This window comes from Pygocentrus nattereri, chromosome 23 (genome assembly GCF_015220715.1).
Source record: "Pygocentrus nattereri isolate fPygNat1 chromosome 23, fPygNat1.pri, whole genome shotgun sequence".
Lineage (NCBI taxonomy): Eukaryota > Metazoa > Chordata > Actinopteri > Characiformes > Serrasalmidae > Pygocentrus > Pygocentrus nattereri.
In genome coordinates, this window is record NC_051233.1 from 33,387,290 (window position 1) to 33,412,046 (window position 24,757).

At 43.7% G+C, this 24,757-nt stretch overlaps 1 protein-coding gene across 4 annotated transcripts in view; it reads right to left on the reverse strand.

Moving 5' to 3' along the window:
• brwd3 (bromodomain and WD repeat domain containing 3) overlaps nucleotides 1–14,995 on the reverse strand; it is a 33,977-nt gene extending 18,982 nt beyond the window's left edge. For all 4 annotated transcript variants that reach the window (XM_037533657.1, XM_037533655.1, XM_037533656.1 and 1 more), the window contains exons 1-19: nucleotides 14,865–14,995; nucleotides 14,647–14,705; nucleotides 14,505–14,534; nucleotides 14,275–14,334; nucleotides 11,512–11,662; nucleotides 10,467–10,565; nucleotides 9,333–9,493; nucleotides 9,006–9,227; nucleotides 7,209–7,309; nucleotides 6,664–6,734; nucleotides 5,093–5,193; nucleotides 4,845–4,885; nucleotides 4,542–4,646; nucleotides 4,087–4,240; nucleotides 3,646–3,780; nucleotides 3,074–3,202; nucleotides 2,272–2,497; nucleotides 1,122–1,259; nucleotides 826–1,006 (exon numbers count right to left, since the gene is read on the reverse strand). In XM_037533657.1, coding sequence (XP_037389554.1) covers nucleotides 826–1,006; nucleotides 1,122–1,259; nucleotides 2,272–2,497; nucleotides 3,074–3,202; nucleotides 3,646–3,780; nucleotides 4,087–4,240; nucleotides 4,542–4,646; nucleotides 4,845–4,885; nucleotides 5,093–5,193; nucleotides 6,664–6,734; nucleotides 7,209–7,309; nucleotides 9,006–9,227; nucleotides 9,333–9,493; nucleotides 10,467–10,565; nucleotides 11,512–11,662; nucleotides 14,275–14,334; nucleotides 14,505–14,534; nucleotides 14,647–14,705; nucleotides 14,865–14,898 — 2,198 coding nt within the window. In that variant the 5' untranslated portion in view covers nucleotides 14,899–14,995. The remainder of the gene's footprint in view (nucleotides 1–825; nucleotides 1,007–1,121; nucleotides 1,260–2,271; nucleotides 2,498–3,073; nucleotides 3,203–3,645; nucleotides 3,781–4,086; nucleotides 4,241–4,541; nucleotides 4,647–4,844; nucleotides 4,886–5,092; nucleotides 5,194–6,663; nucleotides 6,735–7,208; nucleotides 7,310–9,005; nucleotides 9,228–9,332; nucleotides 9,494–10,466; nucleotides 10,566–11,511; nucleotides 11,663–14,274; nucleotides 14,335–14,504; nucleotides 14,535–14,646; nucleotides 14,706–14,864) is intronic.
• Nucleotides 14,996–24,757: the final 9,762 nt, after the last annotated feature.

The following is a 24,757-nucleotide window of genomic DNA, read 5'->3' on the forward strand; positions in this document are numbered from 1 at the left end:
GTCTGGCAAATGGCTCTGTGGTCCACGCTGGAAAGGAAGGCTGATGGCAAATATCTGTTTTCTCAAGTAGGGCATTATTTTTATAGCTCATCAAACTATCAACTATTATACAATTAACTGAACACATCAATAAAATTATTTACATTTTAATTACTTACTGACTCATTCACCCTGTAGATGTTTGAGAGAGATTTTCCTCGTATTGTTGTCAACAGAAAGACATATTTTCTGGGAGAGTTGTGTTTTATGCGCCCTGCTTTGCTGCCTTTTGTGCTGAGCACTCCAGGCTTAAACGTTCCAACTTAAAGTCAAGTGACCTACATCCTGAGAGTTTTTCCTGCGCTGACCAATCAGATCAAAACAAAAGCAGACCTTCAGTGAACTGCAGGATGTCACTGTAGGACAACAGTAAACTTGTTTTTTCGCATTTGTCACCATTTTACCTTTATCAGGATTACATTTTGGTCACCCCAGCATGGTCGTGTGTGTGTGTGTGTGTGTGTGTGTGTGTGTGTGTGTGTGTGTGTGTGTGTTAAACTATAAGTACGCTGGTGAAACACGGCTGCTACTTCACATTGTTTTGTCATAAAAGTAAATGTGATGATTTTAAAACCTAGAAGACGTGTAGGTTAACTGGTTGTTTTGAACAGCAAACATGGCTACATTTGTGCTGTAGACCTTGTGACCCCAGTCATGTCCACTGCAAAGAACACACTGGGCCATATCACATCACATCAAACTCCTATGAACAACTTAATTTACATTGATTGAATTAGGCAGAAATCTTAAAAATCTGTGGAATTCTCCTTTAAAGACTAAAAGTACCTGAACACTCCTGACGGAATCTCGTTAACCACCACACGGCGGCTCCACGCCAGCAGATCTCTCTCCGTAGCCATCTGACTGCGGGGGGCATTGTTGTGCATCTGCCGGACCCCCTCCACTTGCCCGCTTCTCCGCAGGCCCACGTTGGGTGGTGACAGAGGGCCGCCTGCTGCTTCACCACCTGACGAACCACAGAGTTTGTTTTACATGCAAAGTAAGTTTATAAAGCAATTTTTCTTGCAGAAGCATAAATGCAGCCAACACTGAATGAAAGGAGCTGAAGACTAAAGGAGCACCTGCTTGCTGATTTCCTGAGTTCAATCTCTCGTCCTGCTGGTTCTGGAGCCGTCTGATCAGACTGTCCAACGGGCTTTCTTCCTGACCTTCATCCGCTGTCTGCTGGCCAATCACCTGCTCAACCACCTCGCCATCGCCTAAGGGACACACAAACGGAGCTTCACTGGTCTGAAATGTCACCATGAACAGCACACTGAACTTAAACCAACAGCAATTGTTAGGTGCGTAATAGGGATCTGCTGAAGGAAGGAAGGACGGAAGGAAGGACGGAAGGAAGGAAATAAATAAATAAATAGGCCTACAAAAAAGCCTCTGAATCTTCAATAATAAAGACAGCTAGAAATACTATTTATACAATTTCTACCACATATAGCAAATCATAGCAGTTGCCTTTGAATATGCTTACTTTAGGTACTTAAAAGAGATGCTTCTTCGTGGGTTCTTCAGTAGAGAAAATGGTTCTGTATAGAACAACAAACTTGTTCTAAACCCTTTGCACGATTAAAAGCTTCTTTGCACACTGAAAGGTTCTTCAGACTGATGGGGAATGTGCTGTATATGGTTAATAGCGCCATAAAGGGTTTGTCTACTGTAGCAAGCTTGACATCATAAGAGCGCTTTACAGAACCCTTTTCAAAGAGGTTCAATATCGAACCATATACTACACGTTCTCCATCAATCTGAAGAACCCTTCCAGTATGCAAAGAACTCTAATCAATCATTCAATGGGTTCTTTGAGTGCTTAAGAACCCTTGAAGAACCTTTTTTAAGAGTGTAGGTTATTGTTGGCACCTAACCAGCAGTTACAGTGGATCTGAACAAAGCAGGCTGTGTTGTGTTTGTAGTCAGTCATGCAGCTTATCTGAAGGTGAAACTGGCTGGCCGCCATTTACTGATAGCCATGAGGCGCAGCTGCTCGAAGCTACGTAAACAGTGCGCCTACTGATCGTTCTGAGAACCTTTAGCGGTGGCTGTTATCAGCAGAAATTAGCTGACGGAGCTGACGTAAACCTACCGATTCAGCATGTAAACCAAATGTAAATGTGTCCATTACATAACTCTGAAATTATTTAGCCATTTTTAAATATTCACCACAACAGAAATCATAAATACAATTCTCTGGGGCTTAAAGTCATTCTCCGACGGTACCGTTAGCCATGTAGCCAAGCTGAGGCACCAGCTGCTCCTCCTTGCAGTTCTCTCTGCCAGGCACCAGGCGCTGGAAGCGTGGGGGGTGAGGGTTTCCGTCCACGTCCACCAGGAACGGAGGGGGCATGAGGTGAGGCGCCTGCTGCGTCTGCTCGTCCAGAACGTAGTTATTGGAGTCCCGTATCAACGGCCGGAAATCCGTATGGAAGAACATCTGGTCTGGAATCTAGAACGACATGGCAAGCGGCAATGATCAACCAGTCAATGGGGTATCTGAGCAGAAGATGGTGGCCTGGACCAATTTCAAATGTTAGAATCAGCTACCAACATCAATCATAACAACATTCAAAAGTTCTTTTTTAAACAAACGTGCTGAGAACATAAAAGGTGCATTGGTTTAATTGTCCAGTTCCTCGGGTCACATGTGTGTGTGTTTAACTCAGATGAGTTTTTTTATTTATAGAAGACATCTGGCTTAGAATAAAAAGAAATATATAACATTTTGTCTTGTATTGTAATTAAAGTTTTCTGTAACATGAGTAGCTTATACTTTGCCTCAAGTTACACAAAGCACACCCTTGTTTATGCTTAACAATAGAAAATATTTTGGAACTTGGTCAAATGAAACAAAATATATATTTCTGGGTTGGGGGGGCACAAGGTGTAGCTTAGGTCTGGAAAACACTGCCTCTTTGTACTCTGAGTGATGGCAGATGGAAAAGCAGAGGAACCAAGCAAGGACACTTACAGGCTACTACTATATGACTTTAATAACTACTACTGGTTACTCGCACTCCCTCACCTTCTCGTAGGGTTGGCTGCAACCAAAGCCAAATATGAGTAGATGTCCGTGAGAGTCAGTGCAGGCAAAGTGTTGACCATCAATAGAAAACTTACAGTCGAACACTGCCCCGTGGCCCTGGCCTTCAATCTGAAAGAGAGAACAGTGACACGTTTAGCCAGACACGCCGTGTGATTTTGGAAATCTTGTTTTTTTTGGACGCTTGCACTGGAAGTTCGCCTGTCGTGTACAGCCAAAGCCCACAAGCAGCATATTTATTGCACGTTCCAGCCGTCTGAGTTGAGCAGAGCTCTCAGATCATTAGGAACTAGTCAGTTAGTCCGGCCGAAGGTGAAGACTAAACATGGAGAAGCAGTGATTAGTTTTTTTTGTTTTTTTTAAATAATAAAATTGGGCTATGAAAACATTAGAATTTAAAACAGCGATGAAAATGTATGACTATTCATGACATTTCTAACTTTTTTACATTTATACAAATGCAAATGTGTCTGTTTAAATTTATTACTGGCTTTACAATATACTGATCTGGCTCTAGCAGTGATTACAGTCAAATATCAAAGTTTCCTGCTCACCATGTTGAAGAAGTTTCGTATCTTTGTCCCTTTGCTGATGTCCCAGATATAGATGTTTCCATCATGACCAGCTGACAGCATTATCCTCCAATCAAAAGGGTGGGCCTCCAGCACAAACACTTCATCATCGTGACCCTACAACCAATCAGAAGTGCATGTTTATAGAGGAGCCAAGGAGAGAATAAAACAAAATCTATTTGTCTTGATTCAGATTTTTTCCTTGCCCCACGCATGCTCTGCCAACAAAGGTGTTCCTTTTGTAGGGACTATTGTGAGCTGCTGTTGACCGCATATAAGATAATCATATGTTATTAGTACATTTACAAAGTTCTCATACAGCGTTACATGTTATTCACCATCGAGTGGAATTAGATATTTGCCCTGGAAACAGCTGCTAAGTAAGAACATGTGGTAAATTTTTGTGTTTACACAAACACACACCGAGAGCACGTGCAGTAGCTGGCCATTTGTGGAGTCCCAAACTTTGAGGAGAAGGTTGGAGACCGCGGTGATGACTGTTTGGTCACTGTGGTCCCAAGCGACCATGGTGACCACGAGCTTGGTCGACTTGTCCTCCCCTGATGCTGTGGTGCTCCTGAAAGTAGTCATGGAGATAAAGGACTTGGTTGTAGGAGTAATAGAACAAGGCAATATGACCAATGAGTGTACGGCAGAGGTCTGCAAAGTCTGTGTCAGAATGACTCTCTGACTTTTCTTCAGGTGTTAGAATTTTACTGAAAATACCTCAATCGTGCCCCATTGATACTGAAATGTTTGATTCTGATGAATATCTGTTTAATTAACCAGGCCGACGAAGCAGGCAAGTAGAATTTATCCCATTTGAAATGTAAATCATTTTAGAACCAAAACACGTCTTAGTAGAGGCTCAGTCTTACCCGGGCAGTTTAGTGCTCATGTCCAGAGTGATGCTCTTCCACTCCTGCTGCTGGTACTGCCAGATTCGTGCGGTACCATCACGACTACCGCTCACAAACCTCAGACTGAAAACATAGCCAAGACACCCAATAACAGACAGGAACACAAAACAAAAACAGAAGAAAATCAGCATCGGAAAGAAAACGTACAAGAAGAGACACACAGGAAATTACAACTGCCATTAACAAAGGCAGCTGAGATGACAGGCCAGCAGTCACACTACAGCAAGACAGTCCAAAGAGAGGGCAGCAAAGAAAGCTTACCTGTCACTGTTGTTGCAAAACTGCACTGCGACAACTTTATCCTGAAAAGCAAACAGCAAGCGGTTCAATTAGTGTCCATATCAATATAACAATAAATACATTACAGCTGTAAAAATCTCGGTCTCTCCCGTTTTTTCTTAATTGAGGTACGAGCTGAAGACTAAACCAAACTCAGTGATGAGAATCAAACGTGGAGCGTCTGTTTACTCATCCATCTCATCCTTCAGCCGTTCCCACTTCCATCTCACCGTGTGGGAGTCCAGGTCCGAAAGCTTCAGAGGGGTTTCGCTGCCCAGGTAATAGACCCTGATCACATGATCCGTCCCTCCAGTGGCCAGGAACATCCCACCTGAGGGTTTAAGGTTACGCAGGCTCAGAGTTCATTCACAGCAGTAGTACAGAAACTTGCTGTTACAGATTTTTCTGATGATCGTGTTTAACATTTACGCAAGCCTCCATGGTAACACTGGTATCGCTGCTTAAGGCGGTGGAGCATATCACTGCTGTCGGAACAATACCTCGTATCTCCATGTGTGTTATTTTTCAGATTTTGACCATTTGAAAATGCCTGTTCTTTACATTGTGTGTAAATTTCATGATGGATGGACCAAAAGAAATGACCCAAAATGGCGTCTGATTCCACTGACTTACATTATTTACATTCATGGAGCCACTCTCTCATTTTAAAATCTGAACATTTTACACAGGTAGGCGTAGGCAGTGTTCGGAGTCTTGCCCTGGTGACCCCCAGTCTACCCCGGTCAGCGTAGAAGGCCGAAGTGGTAACCACTACATTACAAGTAGTTTTTTTTTTGCTTCTCTGGTAAAAGTTACCATTTTAGACATACGACGTTTTGCTCCGACACCAGTGGATTTCTGCACTAAGCGGCATTATATCCAACAGGAGGATGCAGGCTACACTCGTTCATGCTGAACACTCGTTCAGCAGATTTCATTTCTTTCCTGCTGTGGTTTGCGTCCTTTTTTCTGTCATGGATTCTCACTGTTGAAAACGCCCACAGCCAATCAAAAAAGAAAGCAGATAAAACAACCAGAACACACTTGAACAGTACAGCATAACAATTTTCAGCTCAAAGGTAAATATGGATTCACTGGACATGTACCGACCTCTACTGAAGCAATAAGCTACAAAAGGCTTACCTTAGTTTATCACGGGGGAGTGTTTTTAGGCATGATGCAAAGCAGTAACATATGCTCTCAAATGGCTTATCGCTTTTATAAAACAGCAGCCACATAAAATATGATGGTACACAGTATTTCAGGAAATAAATAGAAGTTATTTTTATTATTATTATTATTATTATCATTATTATTATTATTAATAATAATAACAAAGACATAAACAAGTATTCCACCAAGAAATGTAGTTCCTTTAGAGTACGGCATCACTGCCAAGCCCATCGACGTTTACTGTAGTCATTTCATAATTTTTTTACACTTTGTCGTATAACAATGAACATCTGGTGACAGCCACACACTGTGACCACGGCAGAAATCCAGAACGTAAAACCGAGTTTTGATCCAATCAGAGTGTAGAAAACGTCCGCGCCCTTTCAGATTTTTTGATGTACAAAGTCTGCAACATCCTAGTAGATACATTTTGTCTCTGAGGTCATTTCTTTCACGTCTGGACTACAAATTGGCCTTAACACGACCCACCTCTCCTTCTTCCAAAAATTAGTTCAGGTGCAATTACTTTCAGAAAACGCTCTGCAGTCTGAACTCAGCCTAAAACGCTCTGCAGAGCTACATCTCCAGTGAGAGCAAGAACAGGGTGTGGGTGGATGAACAATCTCACCGGTGCTGAAGGAACAGCAGGATATCTGAACACCTGGACGAGAACGCTCAGTAAACTTCACCGGCCTGTCACTGTGAACAGCCACACACAGATATTTGGTTAATATGTCAATACAATATATCCAGATATAGATCATCTACACCGATCAGGCAGAACATTCTGACCACCTCCTCGTTTCTACTGTCCAGTTTATCAGCTCCACTTACTGTATAGCTGGTCTTTGTAGTTCTACAGTTACAGACTGTAGTCCATCTGTTTCTCTGATACTCTGTTACCCTGTTCTTCAGTGGTCAGGACCCCCATGGACCCCCACAGAGCAGGTACTATTTGGGTAGTGGGTCATTCTCAGCACTGCAGTAACGCTGATGTGGTGGTGGTGTGTTAGAGTGTGTTGTTCTGGTCTGAGTGGATCAGATACGGCAGTGCTTTACAATTAGTGGAGCTGATAAAATGGACAATGAGCATAGAAACAAGGAGGTGGTCATCATGTCTTGCCTGGTCGGTGTACAGACTTGTATAAAACAACATAAAATAACTACACTTACGTGAACTTCATGGTGAGGCTGTTCCACTGCCAGAAGCAGACCATGCCATCAGCTCCTGTAGAGGCCAGGTAACGTGTAGGGCCAGTTGCAGACGCAGAGAACTAGAGAAAAAGCAGTAAAACCTTCAGCTCAGAGGCAAAGCAATAAATAAATAAATAAAACAGACCAACGATGATCCTGCATGACAGATCTTACCTACAAAAACGTGCAAAGGTACAAAGTTTAAACATAGAGAGGTACAAGTGTTTCAGCTGTGCGACATACTATATAGACAAAAGTATTGGGACACACCCTTCAGTCTCATTGCTACAGATGTATAAAATCAAGCAGATAGCCATGCAGCCTGCCTTTACACACACTAGTGAAAGAGGGGTTTGTTCTAAGGATCTCACTGAATTCAAGCGTGGTGCCGTCATAGATGCCACCACTGTAACATGTCAGCTCACAATATTTCTTTCTTTTTAGATGTTTCACAATCAACTGTGTTAGGAACCACAGTGAAAGTCGTGGATTACAGCTTGGACGTTCTAGACACTCTGATCAACTTAAAGTAAAATATAAACTGATTCAGTTTCATTTTGTTTCTAAGAATTTCTAAGGGTGCCAATAATTGTGGCACATGTGGCTTTGTTAAAATATTTTTTTATTTTATCTTTTATTAGAATACTTTTACTTCAGTTAAAAGGTTGGATTTTTAGAATTTTGTCATTATGAGATTAAACTAATTCACCAAAAGGTGAATTTCCTATAACCCTTTTTACTTCTCTTTCTCAGGGGTGGCAATAATTGAGGGTAGGGGACTGTATTACCATGACAATCATGTTGAAGGCACATCAGCAGCAGCCAAGTTGAAGCTTCAGCTGAAGTGGTAAAAGCATTAATACACTAATGCCTTTTCATCTTCTCTGTAGTGCGATGTGTGAAACACTGAACATTAAATCATTAAAGTCGACAGCACCAGCAGATCTGGTCTGTGTCGGTTTTTAACAGCTCAACATAAACAACACGAGATATATTTAGATTGTTTTAAACATTTTTTTTCATTATTTAGTTTATTCCACTCAGAAGACAAGAGACTCGAGGAAAAACACCAAACCCTCTAAGCTGTGCACTGTTGGAAACAGGGCAGTCAGTGTTGCTGGCCCCGAGCTGTGGAACAGTCTACCCTCGGAGTTGTGTGCTTGTTCGACTCTGGCTGTGTTCAAATAAATAAATTAAATAAATAAATAACTAACACACACACACACACACACACACACACACACACACACACACACACACACACACACCCCTTTTTAAAAATTCTTTTTAAATGAATTTTTCTATGATTTTCATAGTACAGTGTCCTTGGGTGTCTTGAGAGGCGCTTACCAAATAAAATATTATTATTAAACCAAGTGTTTAAAAAAAAATTTAGCAGACAAAAAAAAAAAAAGAAAAAAAAGGCCAACAGGAACAAAAAGCCTCCTTTGAAAACGATCATTTTGAGGTGAAGATGAAAGCAAGAGATGAGGAGCATGAATAGCAGCGGCAGCGTGTGCTTGCTAACTGATTTAGATCAAACGTTGTCAACTCTTACAGCCAAGACATGTTTGAGGCTAAAACACTTAAGAAATGAGAAAATCTTGAGAATGAAGTTAAGGAAAAACACACACACACACACACACACACACACACACAAACACACACACACACTTAAGAAGATTTTCTTAAGACACTTTCGTGAATCACCATCACTAAAATAAATGATGTTCAGTTGCTGGGTCTAGTTTTCCAACCCCCTGCCCGAGAACGCACCTGTATGGAAGTGATGGAGGCCGTGTGTCCCTGCAGGACGGTGATGGGAGCGCAGGTTCGGAGGCACCACACGCGGATCACCTTATCGCAGCTCGCTGAGGCGATTAACGTGTTCTCGTAATTCACCGCCAAGTCTGAAATCTCGGCCGCGTGACCCCGCAGGGTGGCTAAGAGACGCCCGTCATCCGTCGCCCAAATCTTCACCAGGCAGTCGTCAGAACCCTGAGGGAGAAAAAGACCCTCATAAACCGTTTCATACATCAACACACTGTGCCAAGTTAAGACGTGCCAAGTCATGCTTGGGTTACATCATGAAACGAACAGTACCGTAAAGATGCGCCTGCCCGTCCGGTCGAACGCTACGCAGTACACTGAGGACAGATGCCCCAGAATCCTCCTGTGCATCTTCATGTGCTGGTAGGTGCAGGAAGGAAGGGCGTGGCCAAACCGGGCCACACCTGTTGCCTGGCGACCGCCCATGACTGACACTGTGGGGACACATAGTTGGTGGTAAATATGTACATTTTCTAAACAGAGATTTTCTGTCTACAATAAAACGATGAATCTGGCTTTAGTGGTTTATGAAAATTTAATCAACTCTTCTCATTATAACAAGCATAAAAAACTTAATCGCTAGTGGTTTCCTGACGTCTCTGTAATCTCGCTAAATTTCCTGTTCCACCTTAAGGTTCCCAACAAACCCAAAACAAGAAGCTGGTGAACATCCAACTTCAGCCTCAAAACACCAAAAAAAAAAAAAAAAAAAAATTAGATAAAAGGGGGTGATAATAAATAACTGCCCCCCTCTTTGAAGGCGTATGATCCCTAAATGTAACTAAAGCCCAGCAGTGAGGAGCTGAACTCCCCCCCCCCCCCCCTCTGCTGTCCCTGCAGACGGGCAGGGTCGCCTACAGAGCGGCGCTGCTCTTTATTTGAGGGTCTCATTTCAGAGGGAAGATCTCAACCACTGCCCTCATAACTCAGTTCTAAGGAGCAAGGAGACCCTCAAAAACAAGGGGTTGGGATAAAAATAAGAAACGGGACTGGACCCATGTCAAAACACAACACGTAACAAATCATCTGAATGATAATGAAAGTGTGAAATAGTGAAATGGTGATAACATCGCTGCTCTTTAGCCACAGGTTTTGAAAACAACAGCTGAAATGTAAAGTATAATTAAAAATAAATGGATCTATTGCCCGGCTATAGGGCAAATTAAAAGAAACAAAACAAAAAAAAATTCCTAGCCATTTTCATGCACCACTGGCATTGGCCTTACAGCTCCAGTGCCAAGACTAATGAAGCAAACTTCAGACACAAAACGCATCTCGACTGATTGAATGTGTTCGGGGGGGTTGAAATTCGATGCATGGTCAAAAACCACGATGCTATGAATTAAAGACTTGGACACAAAAACATTGAGTATCAGTGAGAGTGATCAATCAGTGGGAGGGGCTTACCTATATTTGGTGGCTTGCCAGAGCTGATGGGTGGTTCGGGGGGCCGCCCCCTGTGGAGGGCAGCAACTGCAGAACCGGTCCATACTGTATAAGGACAACCTGAGAGAGAGAGAGAGAGAGAGAGACACAGAGAGAGACACAGAGAGAGAGAGAACTTGATGAATGACCATACGGGCATTCTTGCATGAAATAATTTCCCTACATAAGACAATCCAGAGCTTTCTGTTGTATTTGCAGTGTAAACAAGTAAAGGTAAACCAGGTGATCCAGGTGCCCACATACCTATACTTACGCAAAACAAAACAGTGAGCACAACAAGAAGACCCTCAGGAGTCGGCCGGTGAAGTCTGGTAAGCTGAAAGCTGAAGTGCAGCACAAAGTGGCTTCAGCTTGGAATAAAACAGCCGGAATAAAAAGATGCACCATTTCTGCTGTGATTGTGTTGAAAATCGCGGCGGATGCCAGTTAGTACACGTCTCGCAGGGCAGAGTCCGGCGTGCTGTCGCTGAGCATCGTCCAGAACCACTTTGACAGGAAAGGGTCGTTTGACTGACAAGCGACTACTACTTGCTCTGAAAGGCTGTCAAGCCACCAGATATCGAATGCTCCTTGTGTGGGTGGGTGGAGCATCTAAAGGCTTAGATTAGCTAAAAACGACAGCGGCCGGTTTACGTTACACCCCACATGAATCACAAACCACACGGACGCAAGTGATCGACACTTGAAAGCAACATGACGGCTGTACAGCAGGACCTCGTTACTCGCCATCAACATCAGTGAAGAGCACCACTGAGATAAATGATCCTCTGACCAACGACAGTGTGGTGTGACTATCTGGACCGGTCACAGCTCCAGATGAGTTTCTGCAGGAGTTCTGATAAATCAAGCTCTTCAAATCACACGATCCAACAAAAGCAAACCGTTTCGGTTTAAAATAATCACATTTAGCCGCATCAGAAAACCGATTTACCAGGAGGCTTAAAGGTTCTGCACCATTTAAGGTGGAACGGGAAAGTCAGTGAGTGAAACTGTGCAACTAACTCACTCTTTGCAGTGCGGAGCAGAGACTGTCGTCCAGTCCCCAGCAGACTCCGGACTCCGGGAACGCTGGGAGGAACGTGCGCGTCGACCAGCGCACATACCTGCTCACACACACGCAACAGGTAATCTGCCGGAATATGCTGGTTCAGCGCAACCTGTGAAAAAACACACACACACACACACACACACACACACAGAAAAAGTATTAAGAAAAACAGCAGCTGATTTAAAGGACTCCAATCATGGAAACATGAATTTCTCACATTTCTGTGGATGCACAACTGAAATTTTAGCCGTTTAGTTCCCGGTTCACGCAATCCTTAAATCCATCAATAGACAAATTCCCGCGAGCCAGCTTCCACTCACTGTCCACTCTATTACACCCCCCTAACTCGTCTGTCCACCTTGTAGATGTAAAGTCAGAGACGACAGCTCATCTGCTGCTGCACAGTTTGTGCTGGTCATCCTCTAGTCCTTCATCAGTGGTCACAGGACGCTGCCCACAGGACGCTGCCCACAGGACGCTGCTGCCCACAGGACGCTGCTGCCCACAGGACGCTGCTGCCCACAGGACGCTGCTGCATATTTTTGGTTGGTGGACTGTTCTCAGTCCAGCAGCGACACTGAGGTGTTTAAAAACTCCAGCAGCACTGCTGTGTCTGATCCACTCAGACCAGCACAACACACACTAACACACCACCACCACGTCAGTGTTACTGCAGTGCTGAGACTGACCCACCACCCAAATAGTGCCTGCTCTGTGAGGGTGGGGGGGGTCCATGGGGGTCCTGACCACTGAAGAACAGGGTGAAACTACTACTTTGAGCTCACAGCCCTAATAAGCCTTTGATCCTAAACACATTCAGCACAAGATTTCTCGTTTGTTCTCGTCACATCAAACCTGGACCCCACAGCACAGACAGCAGCTTCGTCTCTTCACTGTGGGGTTCTAAGGAGGTTCTAAGGAGTGTTTCAGCACCAATGACAGTGGCAGCCAATCAGACCAGAGGGAATTTCCCAACAGAACATTTTAGTACAACTCTTAATAAAAACGAGAAACATGTCAAGGGTTCTTCAGTAAAGGAAACAGTTCTATTTAAAACCAGCCAGAATCTGTTCATGCATAGTTCTGTTGCGTGAGAACGATGCTAGTTAGCTTCAAAAAGGGCTCACGGAACACGTTCTCCGTCAATCTGAAGAACTTTTCCACCACTCAAAGAACCATTTCAACCCAAGCAAAGAAACCTATAGGTTCTTTAGTAAAGAAAACTGTCCTACGCAGAACCACAAACACTCAATGGAGTCTCTGCATGACTAAAGGGTTCTCTGAATCATAAAACGGTTCTCGGACAATGGATTAGGTTCTATACAGCACCAAACTGCACTTTTCTATGGTAACCATCTTGACACCAACGATGTGGAACTGTCTACATGTTCTCCATCAATTTGAAGAACTTTTCACCAACACTCAAAGAACCAGAATCCACATGATACTGTTTTAGCCAGAACTCAATGTTCTAAACAGACCCATTTCCATTTGCTAAGGAACCCTTGAGGAACCATCATTTTTAGGAGCAACACAAATCCATACAAAACTCCTAAGTGGACCTTGGGGTGAAAAATAAATGATACATGCCTAAAAAAGTGGTTCTTCAACGGTTCTTCAGCAGCCAAACTTAACACGCAAAGAACCCTTTGCATGATTAAAGGGTTCTTTGCAATCAGAGACACTAGACAGCACCGAAAGGGGTTCTTCTACTGTAAGCCTGACATTGTAATAGAAGATAGAAGAACCCTTTTTCATGTAATAGAAAACCATGTTATTCTATCTATATAGCATGTTCTCTAGCATGTTCCCCATCAATCTAAGGAACCATTTCACCATGCAAAGAACGATTCCAACGTAAAATGGTTTTATAAGGAACCATGCAGGGTGAAAACATATACAGACCTAAAAAAGATGGTTCTTCAAGGATTCTTTCGTAAAGAAAATGGTTCTATGCAGAACCATGAACACTAAGAAATCTTCACATAATTAAAGAGAGCTTAGCACCGTGAAATGGTTCTGCAGAATTAGCTTAAATTAGGTTCTATAGAGCAAAAAAGGACAGTTTTATTGTTACAAGCTTGACATCATTGCAACAGCAGAACCCTTTCCAAAAAGGTTCTATATAGAACCAATTTCTTTACTGGAGAACCTTCTTTTTTACGAACGTATGAAAAATGCAGGACTTTAATGTAACATCAGTTCCAGGCCAAAAACATATGAAATGTATGAACGAGCACTTTAAAAGGTGAAAACGAACGCAGAACCACTGATAAACACGTTCTAGATAACCCGTTATTTACCTATACATACACACACGCCGCAGCCAGCCGTCTGGCCGCATCGAGCAATCCCATTGGCTTTTCCAGCCTTCACCCAAACCAGAACTGGGAGCTGATTGGCTGCAGCCTTTGACTGACGTGACGAACAGCCAATCGCGCCACGCGCTACTCGGCCTCGCTGAACCCCTCCCGCCCTGCCCGCACAAAGACTCGCATTTCAAACCAAATAATGAAATTTCTCCCCGAAATCAAAAGTTTCACCCAAACATCGGCGAACATCGGCGAGCGGGGGTCAATAAAACAGCGCCCAGCGCGGCGTTTTCAGCGAACGCAGCTGTTTTTGTACAAAAATGAAAAGGTGAACACGCGCCGTGTGCTGGGAGAACAGAGCCCGCGGCGTGTCCGCGACAGGCCGGGCGAAGTTGGTGGTTTTACTCACCCAGTCGGAGAAGTTTCTCTTCAACTCTTTCCCATCCCAGCTCCAGCGCTTCGGGATGATCTGCGAAAGCGGACACGCGGCGCCACAAACACACGAAAAAAGACAAAACACACGCCGTTATCTCCACATTGAAGCTCTCATCCGGCAGCTGGAAGAAACGACACGATATTTATTTGTTTACGGCTGCAGAGAGCGGCCGCTGCCGCCCTGCGAGCGAATAAAGAGCTCACCTCGTACTCGTCCAGCTCCTCCAGCAGCGTCTGAGGGAGCGCAGACACACAGACACGCAGCGGTTTAGCCAAAACACATATTCGCACATTTACACACACAAACGGGCTGAAAACGACGTCCCGAGCGGCGGCGCGTCTTTACCTGAGCCGATTTCTTGCACGGTCCCGACTGGAGGAACCTGGCGATGAGAAAGTAGAGCTCTGTGGGGAAAACAGAGGAGACGCCGCTTAGCTTTAGCTTAGCCTAGCCTAGCTCGGAAGCTAAATGCTAACTAAAAAAAGAAACAAAAAGAATAAAGTGTGGTGTTGTGGACGTGTTTGAGGAGGGGAGGGAAAAAGAGACATTGTCGCAGTGCCCACCGGCTTCGATCCGCGAATACCGCTCCGATGCCATGGCCCGGTTCGGGCTCCGGGTCTTTCGCCTGTTTTTGCTAATCGGCCCTTCTTGAATTGTTCCCACCGTTCGGCCTTTTTCCTCAAAGCAGCCTCGGCTCTCGCCGCGGCGTTTCAGCGCCCTCCTGCGGCCACGGCTCGCTATTGCAGGCTGTATTGAACGCTACGTTATTAGCCGCCCTCCTGTGGCCACAATCGCTATTGCAGGCTGTATTGAACGCTGCGTTATTAGCCGCCCTCCTGCGGCTGTCCTGCACTCTGTATTATAGTTTATTGTATTGTATCTTATTGTTATTGTATTGCATTGAATGGCACAGAGTTCTGCGTTCAACTCTGGTTCTTTTTCTCTTGGTGTCTGCAGTGACTGTGTTTCTAGCAGTATCTGAGCTCAGGACCGTCTTTTTCTCTAAGCTATTGGTAACTAGCAAAGATACTTTCTCTAGATTGACAAAGCACTTCTTGTAAGTCGCTCTGGATAAGAGCGTCTGCTAAATGCTGTAAATGTAAATGTAAATGTATTGAACGCTGCGTTATTAGCCGCCCTCCTGTGGCCACGGCTCGCTATTGCAGGCTGTATTGAACACTGCGTTATTAGTCGCCCTCCTGTGGCCACGGCTCGCTATTGCAGGCTGTATTGAACGCAGCGTTATTAGTCGCCCTCCTGTGGCCACGGCTCGCTATTGCAGGCTGTATTGAACACTGCGTTATTAGTCGCCCTCCTGTGGCCACGGCTCGCTATTGCAGGCTGTATTGAACGCAGCGTTATTAGTCGCCCTCCTGTGGCCACGGCTCGCTATTGCAGGCTGTATTGTACTGCACTCTGTATTGTAGTTTATTGTATTGTATCTTTTTGTTATTGTATTGCATTGAATGGCACAGAGTTCTGCGTTCAACTCTGGTTCTTTTTCTCTTGGTGTCTGCAGTGACTGTGTTTCTAGCAGTATCTGAGCTCAGGACCGTCTTTTTCTCTAAGCTACTGGTAACTAGCAAAGATACTTTCTCTAGATTGACAAAGCACTTCTTGTAAGTCGCTCTGGATAAGAGCGTCTGCTAAATGCTGTAAATGTAAATGTAAATGTATTGAACGCTGCGTTATTAGCCGCCCTCCTGTGGCCACGGCTCGCTATTGCAGGCTGTATTGAACACTGCGTTATTAGCCGCCCTCCTGTGGCCACGGCTCGCTATTGCAGGCTGTATTGAACACTGCGTTATTAGCCGCCCTCCTGCGGCCACGGCTCGCTATTGCAGGCTGTATTGAACGCTGTGTCATTAGTCGCCCTCCTGTGGCCACGGCTCGCTATTGCAGGCTGTATTGAACGCTGCGTTATTAGCCGCCCTCCTGTGGCCACGGCTCGCTATTGCAGGCTGTATTGAACGCTGCGTTATTAGTCGCCCTCCTGTGGCCACGGCTCGCTATTGCAGGCTGTATTGAACGCTGTGTCATTAGTCGACCTCCTGTGGCCACGGCTCGCTATTGCAGGCTGTATTGAACGCTGCGTTATTAGTCGCCCTCCTGTGGCCACGGCTCGCTATTGCAGGCTGTATTGAACGCTGTGTCATTAGTCGCCCTCCTGTGGCCACGGCTCGCTATTGCAGGCTGTATTGAACGCTGCGTTATTAGTCGCCCTCCTGTGGCCACGGCTCGCTATTGCAGGCTGTGCTGAACGCTATTACCTCTGCATGCACTGTTGCTCAGAACCGCCAGGGGGCAGGAGGGTCAAACAAAGGAAGAAAATGGAGGGCGACCAGGTGAGCTCACCTTCCTGGAGAGGAGCAGACATTTTGATTTTGAGGGTGTTTTCGATCATGATACAGTCATTATGTCGTCACTTGAAATTTGAGTTACTGAACTGAAAACACTGAAAATTTACACCAGTCAGGCACAACAATACGACCTACCCTCACTGTCCACTTTATCAGCTGCACTCTGTAGTTCTACAGTTACAGACTGTAGTCCATCTGTTTCTCTGATACTCTGTTACCCTGTTCTTCAGTGGTCAGGACGCCCATGGACCCTCACAGACCAGGTACTATTTTGGTAGTGGATCATTCTCAGCACTGGGTGTTGTGCTGGTCTGAGTGGATCAGACGCAGCAGCACTGCTGGAGTTTTTAAACACTGTGTCCACTCACTGTCCACTGTATTAGACACTCCTACGTTGTCTGTCCACCTTGTAGATGTAAAGTCAGAGACGACAGCTCATCTGCTGCTGCACAGTTCGTGTTGGTCATCCTCTAGTCCTTCATCAGTGGTCACAGGGCGCTGCCCACAGGACGCTGTTGGCTGGACGTTCTTGGTTGGTGGACGATTCCTCAGTCCAGCACTCTCCTGAAAACACCAGAGCCCAAAATATCTGTGACAAATGAATTAAAATATATATATTTTAAATGTAGTTTAATGTTAATGAAATAAAAAGTAAACATGAATCTGTTTTATATGAATTCCTGAGTCACACCTCTTAAAAACATTGTTTTATGTTAAAAATGTTGAAAGGTGGTTTTGTGCGAGATGTTTTACAGATTGACAAAGAAACAGGATCAAATGAAAATTCAGAGAATCCTGAGGGAAAAGTGTTAATCTTGGCTCAGCTCTGTACATTTACATCCTGACTTTTGGAGCTGAACCTGATATTTTAAGCATCGTTTTAGAACGGCCCAAACCAGAGTACCACGCCCTCATTTAACCTCAGGAAGGGGCAGGTGATGAGCAGACGTGAGGGAATCCAGGAGCAGGACTGAGAGCTTGTGGTCTAAACTGAACAGTGAGGAACGTTTAAGATAAGATCCTTTATTAGTCCCACAGCGGGGAATTCTCAGTGTTACGGCAGCCAAAGGGACAGCAACGAGAAAAAGAAAAGAAGTAACAAGAAGAGAATAAACAAGCAAGTAATTCACTTTGTTAACAAGGTTTTTACAGTGTTACTTGTTACTGTTTAGACAGTTTATATTAAAACATAAAAATAAGATAAACATATAAACTCTATCCTTCACAAAGAATAACAAAATAAAGAGCTAAAATATTTACACTGTAAGGATATTTTGCCTGAAATTCACACGGAGTGTGAGGTACTGGTTTATATCACACATGGGACGGTGAGGAGTTACAATATAAACCATGGTAAAAAGCTCAGTGTTTACAAAAAGGTGATGAGACCACAGTATGTTCTGTAGGAGGTCCAGTGGTGGTGGAGGGGGTTCTACTGGGAGCAGTGCTGGTTGTACCTGCGGTGGCCTCCGATGGACACTTGGGGTGAAGCAGCCGGTCACTGAAGGTGCTGCCCAGTGCTGCCAGCACGGCTGCTAGTCTGGCTAACATCCTCCTCTCTCCCACCTACTTATAAGAGTCCATCCTCTCAATGTCCCTTTCCTGAATGTTCACTGGTGGATGGAGGTGACTGCGTCTGTGGAAGTCCACCACCATCTCTCTGATCAGGAGATGGTTCCTCAGACACCAGTCCACAAAGTCCTGGGTCAGTTCTCTGTACTCTCTGTTGTCCTCATCTGTAATGAGTCCAGTGATTGCTGAGTCATCAGAGAACTTCTGTAGATGGCGGTTGGTCAGCTGTACATGAAGTCTGCTGTCAGCTGTACAGGGTGAAGAGGAACGGTGCCAGGACTGTTCCTTGCGGGGCCCCTGTGCTGCTGAACACCATGCCAGACACACTGTCCCGTGCCCTCACATACTACGGTCGATTGGTGAGATAGTCCAGAATCCAGTTTGATAGGTGGTGATCCACCCCGTGTTCTCCAGCTTGTCCATCAGGAGCCTGGACTGTATGGTGTTAAAAGCACTGGAGAAATCAAAGAACATGGTTCTCACAGAGCTCCCAGGCTTCTCCAGGTGAGAAAGAACTCTGTGTAGGAGGTGTATGACCACGTCATCCACTCCAATGTCAGGTTGATAGGCAAACTGGAGTGGGTCCATAGATGAGCTAACCAGAGGGCAGAGATGCACAAGGACCAGCCTCTCTAGCATCTTCATCAGATGTGACGTCAGTGACACCGGCCTGTAGCTGCTGAGGTCCTGGTTGCTGCGTCTTCGGCACCGGTACCATACAAAATGTTTTCACAGTTGTGGTACCTTCCTGAGCTTCAGGCTCATGTTGAACGTGTGTTCAAATATCCCACACAGCTGATCTGCGCAGGACTTCAGGAGCCTGGAGCTGATGCTATCCAGACCCACAGCGTTCCTCACTTTGATCTTTCTGAGTTTTTTTACTCACCTGGGTTGTTGTAAGGCACAGATTTGAGGAGGGGGATGGTTGCTGGAGTGTGCAGGCAGGAGGTTGAGCTGACAGTTTGTATTAGCAGATATATTAACACATGCATTCTTTACATGTGGCCGAGAGCAGGCAGGGGTGGACACTGTCCCAACCCCTCCCCACTGCATTTCAGATGCAGCAGCAGCCACGTGGCCATAGACTATATTTGTGTTATTTTCCCTTTTAATAGACCTGTTTTGTTAGACACCTGACTAATGGCACCAACCACATTTAGTTGAAATCATTGCCTAACCACTGAGATAGCTAATGCAATGGTGGGGTGACTGTGGTGGTTCTCCCTTCTGAGCTGGTCCACCTGGCATCGTAGACATTGTTCCATTGGATGAAGTTTGCTAACATCAGTCACCAAAACGGCAATGTCGTTTTGTTGGTGGACCCTAACATCTATGATCCTCGGGAGAAATCAAGATTCATCAGACCAGGCTGTTTTTTTCAGTCTTCGACTGTCCAGTGTTGGTGAGTCTGTGTCCAATGCAGCCTCAGCTTTCTGTTCTAAGCTGATAGAAGTGGAACCCGACGTGCTTTTCTGCTGTTGTAGCCCATCCACCTCATGGTTCGATGTGCTGTGCTTTCTGAGATGCTTTCCCGCTCAGCACAGCTGTACAGAGTGATTGTCTGAGTTACCTCAGCTTTTCTGTCACCGCGACCCAGACTGGTCATTCTCTGCTGACCACTCTAGCCAACAAGGTGTTTCTGTCCATAGAACTGATGCTTTCTGGACGTTTTTTGCTTGCATTGTTATGCGTGGAAATTCCAGCAGATCTGCAGTTATAGAAGTACTGAAACAATCTGGCCCCAATCACTCCACAGCCAAAATCACTGAGATCACATTTTTCCCCCATTACGATGGCCGATGTGAACATTATCAGAAGCTGCATGTCAGAGTCTGCATGATTTCATGTCCTGCACAGCTGAAACACTATTGGCTGCTTCGCACCATGTAACAAAAAAAATGTTGTTCCCAGTTGTTAAGTGTGTTTTCCTGATTGTTTGGACCCTAAATGAATAGAAAAAAGTTATTATTCCCTGTAAACTTTGCTTTTGTGGTCAGCACAATGATATTTTGAAATTGATCTATTTTTAAGGATATTCGCCATATTTCAAGATACTTAAGAAGCTTCTGGAATTGTGAGAACTATCAAGAAGTTTCTAGAACTGTCCACAATTATCTAGAACTTTCTGGGACTGTACAGAATTGTAGGTAGCTGTATAACTACAGTTATATAGGGCCACTATAGCCCTTCCTGAGAGACGGAGAGACATGATCTAATTGATTGGGAATGCATAGTAAGTGGGCAACAGCCATCACAGACAAAGGGGAATTGACCTGGACAGACAGGTGTGAATTCATTCTCTATTCAGATTCTGATAACGACAGTATTCACACTTCACCCCACACCCATTACAGGAGGAGCTTAGGAAGGACCACTACATTCAAATGTATATATTGTGTGTTACTCTGCTACCGGGTGATCAGTCTTGCTCTGCTGAATCCTCAGTACACGCTTGTACTTTGATGCTGCATGGAATAAATATTGACCATTTTTATCGAGTTTGGAGAGACATCCTTTTTCCTTACAGTACACAGCAACTTAGTCCATTTAGATGGCATCAAGAGGTTGCATACATCCAGACGCATTTTGCTATGTATGTGGCCGTTTTATAAAGACAAGAGCGAAAAAGTCCTCTGTGGAAGATCTGCTAAGATGTGTGAGGCCTACAAAGCATACTTCGGCATGCCTGTTGGTGACCAAGACAAACCATGGGCTCCTCATTTCACATGTGAGCACTGCAAGAAAACTCTTGAAGGTAAGCGGATAAATGATACTCTCTTAAATAGCAGATTAAAATGTTTATTTTGCTAAATTTTTAAATCAGTTCAAGTTTAAAAGAGCTTTAATTAACACCTTTTCACATGTTGTAGTTAAATATATCAAATATATACAGATATATTTTATTGTTTGGTATATAACAGATTTCAAACTGTGTTAATGTCGCACATACCACTAGTCATTAGTGTGAAATAGGCCTAAATCAAGTTCTCAATCCAAATTTTATTTTGTTTGCTTATAGGTTGGTACAGGGGAGAGAAGAGAGCCACGCATTTTGCTGTCCCAAGAATTTGGCGTGAACCGACTGATCACTCAACAAATTGCTACTTCTGCATGGTGGACCCTTCCAAACGTCGCACTGGCAAAAATGCCACGCCTGTAACGTATCCTGACATTCCTTCATCTATTGCCCCAGTACCACACTGCCCTGAACTTCCTGTACCAACACCTCCAGACAGAGCAACACCACCTTCAGAAGAAAGCAGCAGGTCAGACACCCAGGAAGATGCTGAAGATCACGATTTCTCTTCATGTGCAGATGAGGAGCGGAAGCCATACTACCCTAACCAAAAAGACCTCAACGATCTGATCAGAGAAACTTGGTCTCACCAAGTCCAACGCTGAGCTTCTGACATCAAGGCTCAAGCAATGGAACTTATTAGATGAAAGCGTCCAAGTCACAATGCCTATAGTGTTCTTAGTTTGACTGTATAAATGAGAAGATGCAAAATCGTCTGTTTCTATAATAAAAATTCATAATTTTCGTTGCCGTGGTCACAAAAGCGAAGTTTCTGATTTTTTTTTTTAACCTGTCATGTCTGGCCATTTTTGCAATCGGAATGGTAATCCGAATGTACTGATGTACCAAACATATTTGTTTTCACAAGAAAAAGCTCTATAGGTTACTAAAGACTATTCTTGTTAAAGTTTGTATTTTATTTGTTTGGCCAGGCCTGACAGGCAATAAAAGAGGACAGGAAAGAAAGAGAAGAAGGGAGGAAAGAGAAAAAAAAAAGAAAAGAAAAAAAAAAGATAATAATAATAATAAATCATAATAATGATAATTAAATAAGTAAATAAATAAATAGAAAAAAATAAAATAAAAAAATAAATAAAATAAAAAAAAGAAAGAAAAAACAAATAAAATAAGTAAATAAACAGACAACTAAATAAAAATAAATAAATAAGTAAATAAAAAAAAAAAGAGAAGGGAAAAAAAAAATTATACAGATATACATACATATACATATTCACATATCTATCCATATACATATATACACCCAGACATAATTCTACTATTTGCTGCTACATACATACACATGTTTAGCGAAGTTTATGATGAATGTAAGCCATTTTTAATTTGTTTTAGACATAAGCAATTGGAACATAACATTAAAAAGCTGGGAACAAAACTTGTGTTACATAATTGCATGAATTACTAAGTGAACAAGTTTTCCTAATATAATGCTCAGTGTTACTCCTATTACATTTGTGCACTGCTCAGCATTATTTTGCTGTGATTCGGTATGATCAAACTGAATCGAGGCGAAATTGGGAGATTTTATGACACCCCTGAATAGTTTCCCAAAGATTCACGATCAAATCTTTGTAAAATCAAGTTTGATATCAATATTTTTTGGTTGCGAAGAAAGTGTACAGAACGTATTTATTGAAGCTCTTTGGGAACAACAAAAACATTCACCTTACACTTTTTATTTTTGTTTACTTAATGGTGTGTTTACTCTCCAAAATACAAAACATTTTTACACAGATTCAGCAATTAAACAAGCCTTAAACAATCCTGGTTTATCTGCTGAGTGCAGGTCTCGAGGTATATCTGACCAAGAACATCCTCAACGATAAATATCATGCTTTAAATTCTTATAGTAAACAATATCGTAAAATTCCTGCCATAAGATTTGACAAGTACTTACTAATACTTATATACTATATAAATGTATATAAAATATGTATAGAAGGTAAAAGTAAAAGACATTTTAAACCCGATTAAAGTGGCTTTACAACAACCTGCAACACAGCAGTCAAAGCGGCTCGTAGGCAGATTACTCAGCATGTGCCCCTCAGTAGGAACGTTTTATATTGTTAAGCTTTTATTGAATATTACGGGAGGTTATTCTACATCAGGCATGCACGTACAAACCGTGTCGTCTGAGTTTTGGTGGGTTTTTTTCTGGACCAACATACCTTGGGCAACACTACCACCACCAACACCCCCACTCTTTGGGGACAAATGCTACATCCCACCCCCCAAATAGGAAAGCAGACATCCTCTACAGCAGGCAGGTCAAAGCAGGGACCTTTGGGGCCAAAGCACTGCAGAGATCAGCATTTACCTTCATCTATCGCTCTGAATTCAGTTCATGAAGGTCTTGGTAATTGGCTGATGAACTGAATCAGCTGTGTTTAATGAGGTTGAAGTCTGCAGTGTTTTGGCCCACGAGGACTGAAGCCTGATGCATGTACTTTACAGGAAACCTAAATACGCCAATTGTCTGCACAGTTTAACGTATTTGAGGGGAAAAATATAACTTATTAAATATTAACCATCATGATCTCCATACACGACACACACCTCAGACTCACTCCGATCTTACTGTAACTTCTAGACTATATTTACCTGCACATATAGACTGACAACTTCTACTGTATCTTGTATAATCTGGAATACATGTCGCTGCTGTCTGAAGATTGTCCACAATTGTGACTTTACAGGAGAAGAGAAATACTTGAATACTTTGAATGTGAGTCAATGGAACCATAGGTAAGAGTCCTCTATCTATCTATATATCCATCCATTATCTTCCGCTTCTCCGGGGCTCGGGTCGCGGGGCAGCATCCTAAGCAATGAGGCCCAGACCTCCCTTTCCCCAGCCACTTCCATTAGCTCTCCAAGGGGGAATCTGAGGCACTCCCAGGCCAGCTGGGCGATATAGTCATGCCAGCGTGTCCTGGGTCTTCCCTGTGGTCTCCTACCATGTGGACCTGCCCGTGACACCTCCCGAGGGAGGCGTCCAGGAGGCATCCTAACCAGATGCCCGAACCACCTCAGCTGGCTCCTTTCGACGTGAAGAAGCAGCGGCTCTACTCCGAGTCCCTCCCAGATGACCTAACTTCTCACCCTATATCTATGTGTGTGTACAGTCATGGCCAAAAGTTTTGAGAATGACACAAATATTATATTTTCACATGATCTGCTGCCCTCTGGTTTTTATGTTTGTCAGATGTTATCACATACAGAAATATAATTGCAAGCATATGAGTAACAAAATCTTTTATTGACAGTTAGAATGAGTTAATGCAGCAAGTCAATATTTGCAGTGTTGACCCTTCTTATTCAGGACCTCTGCAATTCTCCCTGGCATGACCTCAATCAACTTCTGGACCAAATCCTGACTGATAGCAGTCCATTCTTGCACAATCAATGCTTGCATTTTGTCAGAATTTGTAGGTTTTTGTTTGTCCACGCGTCTCTTGATGATTGACCACAAGTTCTCAATGGGACTAAGATCTGGGGAGTTTCCAGGCCATGGACCCAAAATCTCTGTTTTGTTCGCTGAGCCATTTAGTTATCACCTTTGCTTTATGGCCAGGTGCTCCATCATGCTGGAAAAGGCATTGTTGATCACCAAACTGCTCTTGGACGGTTGGGAGAAGTTGCTCTCGGAGGACATTCTGGTACCATTCTTTATTCATGGCTGTGTTTTTAGGCAAGACTGCGAGAGAGC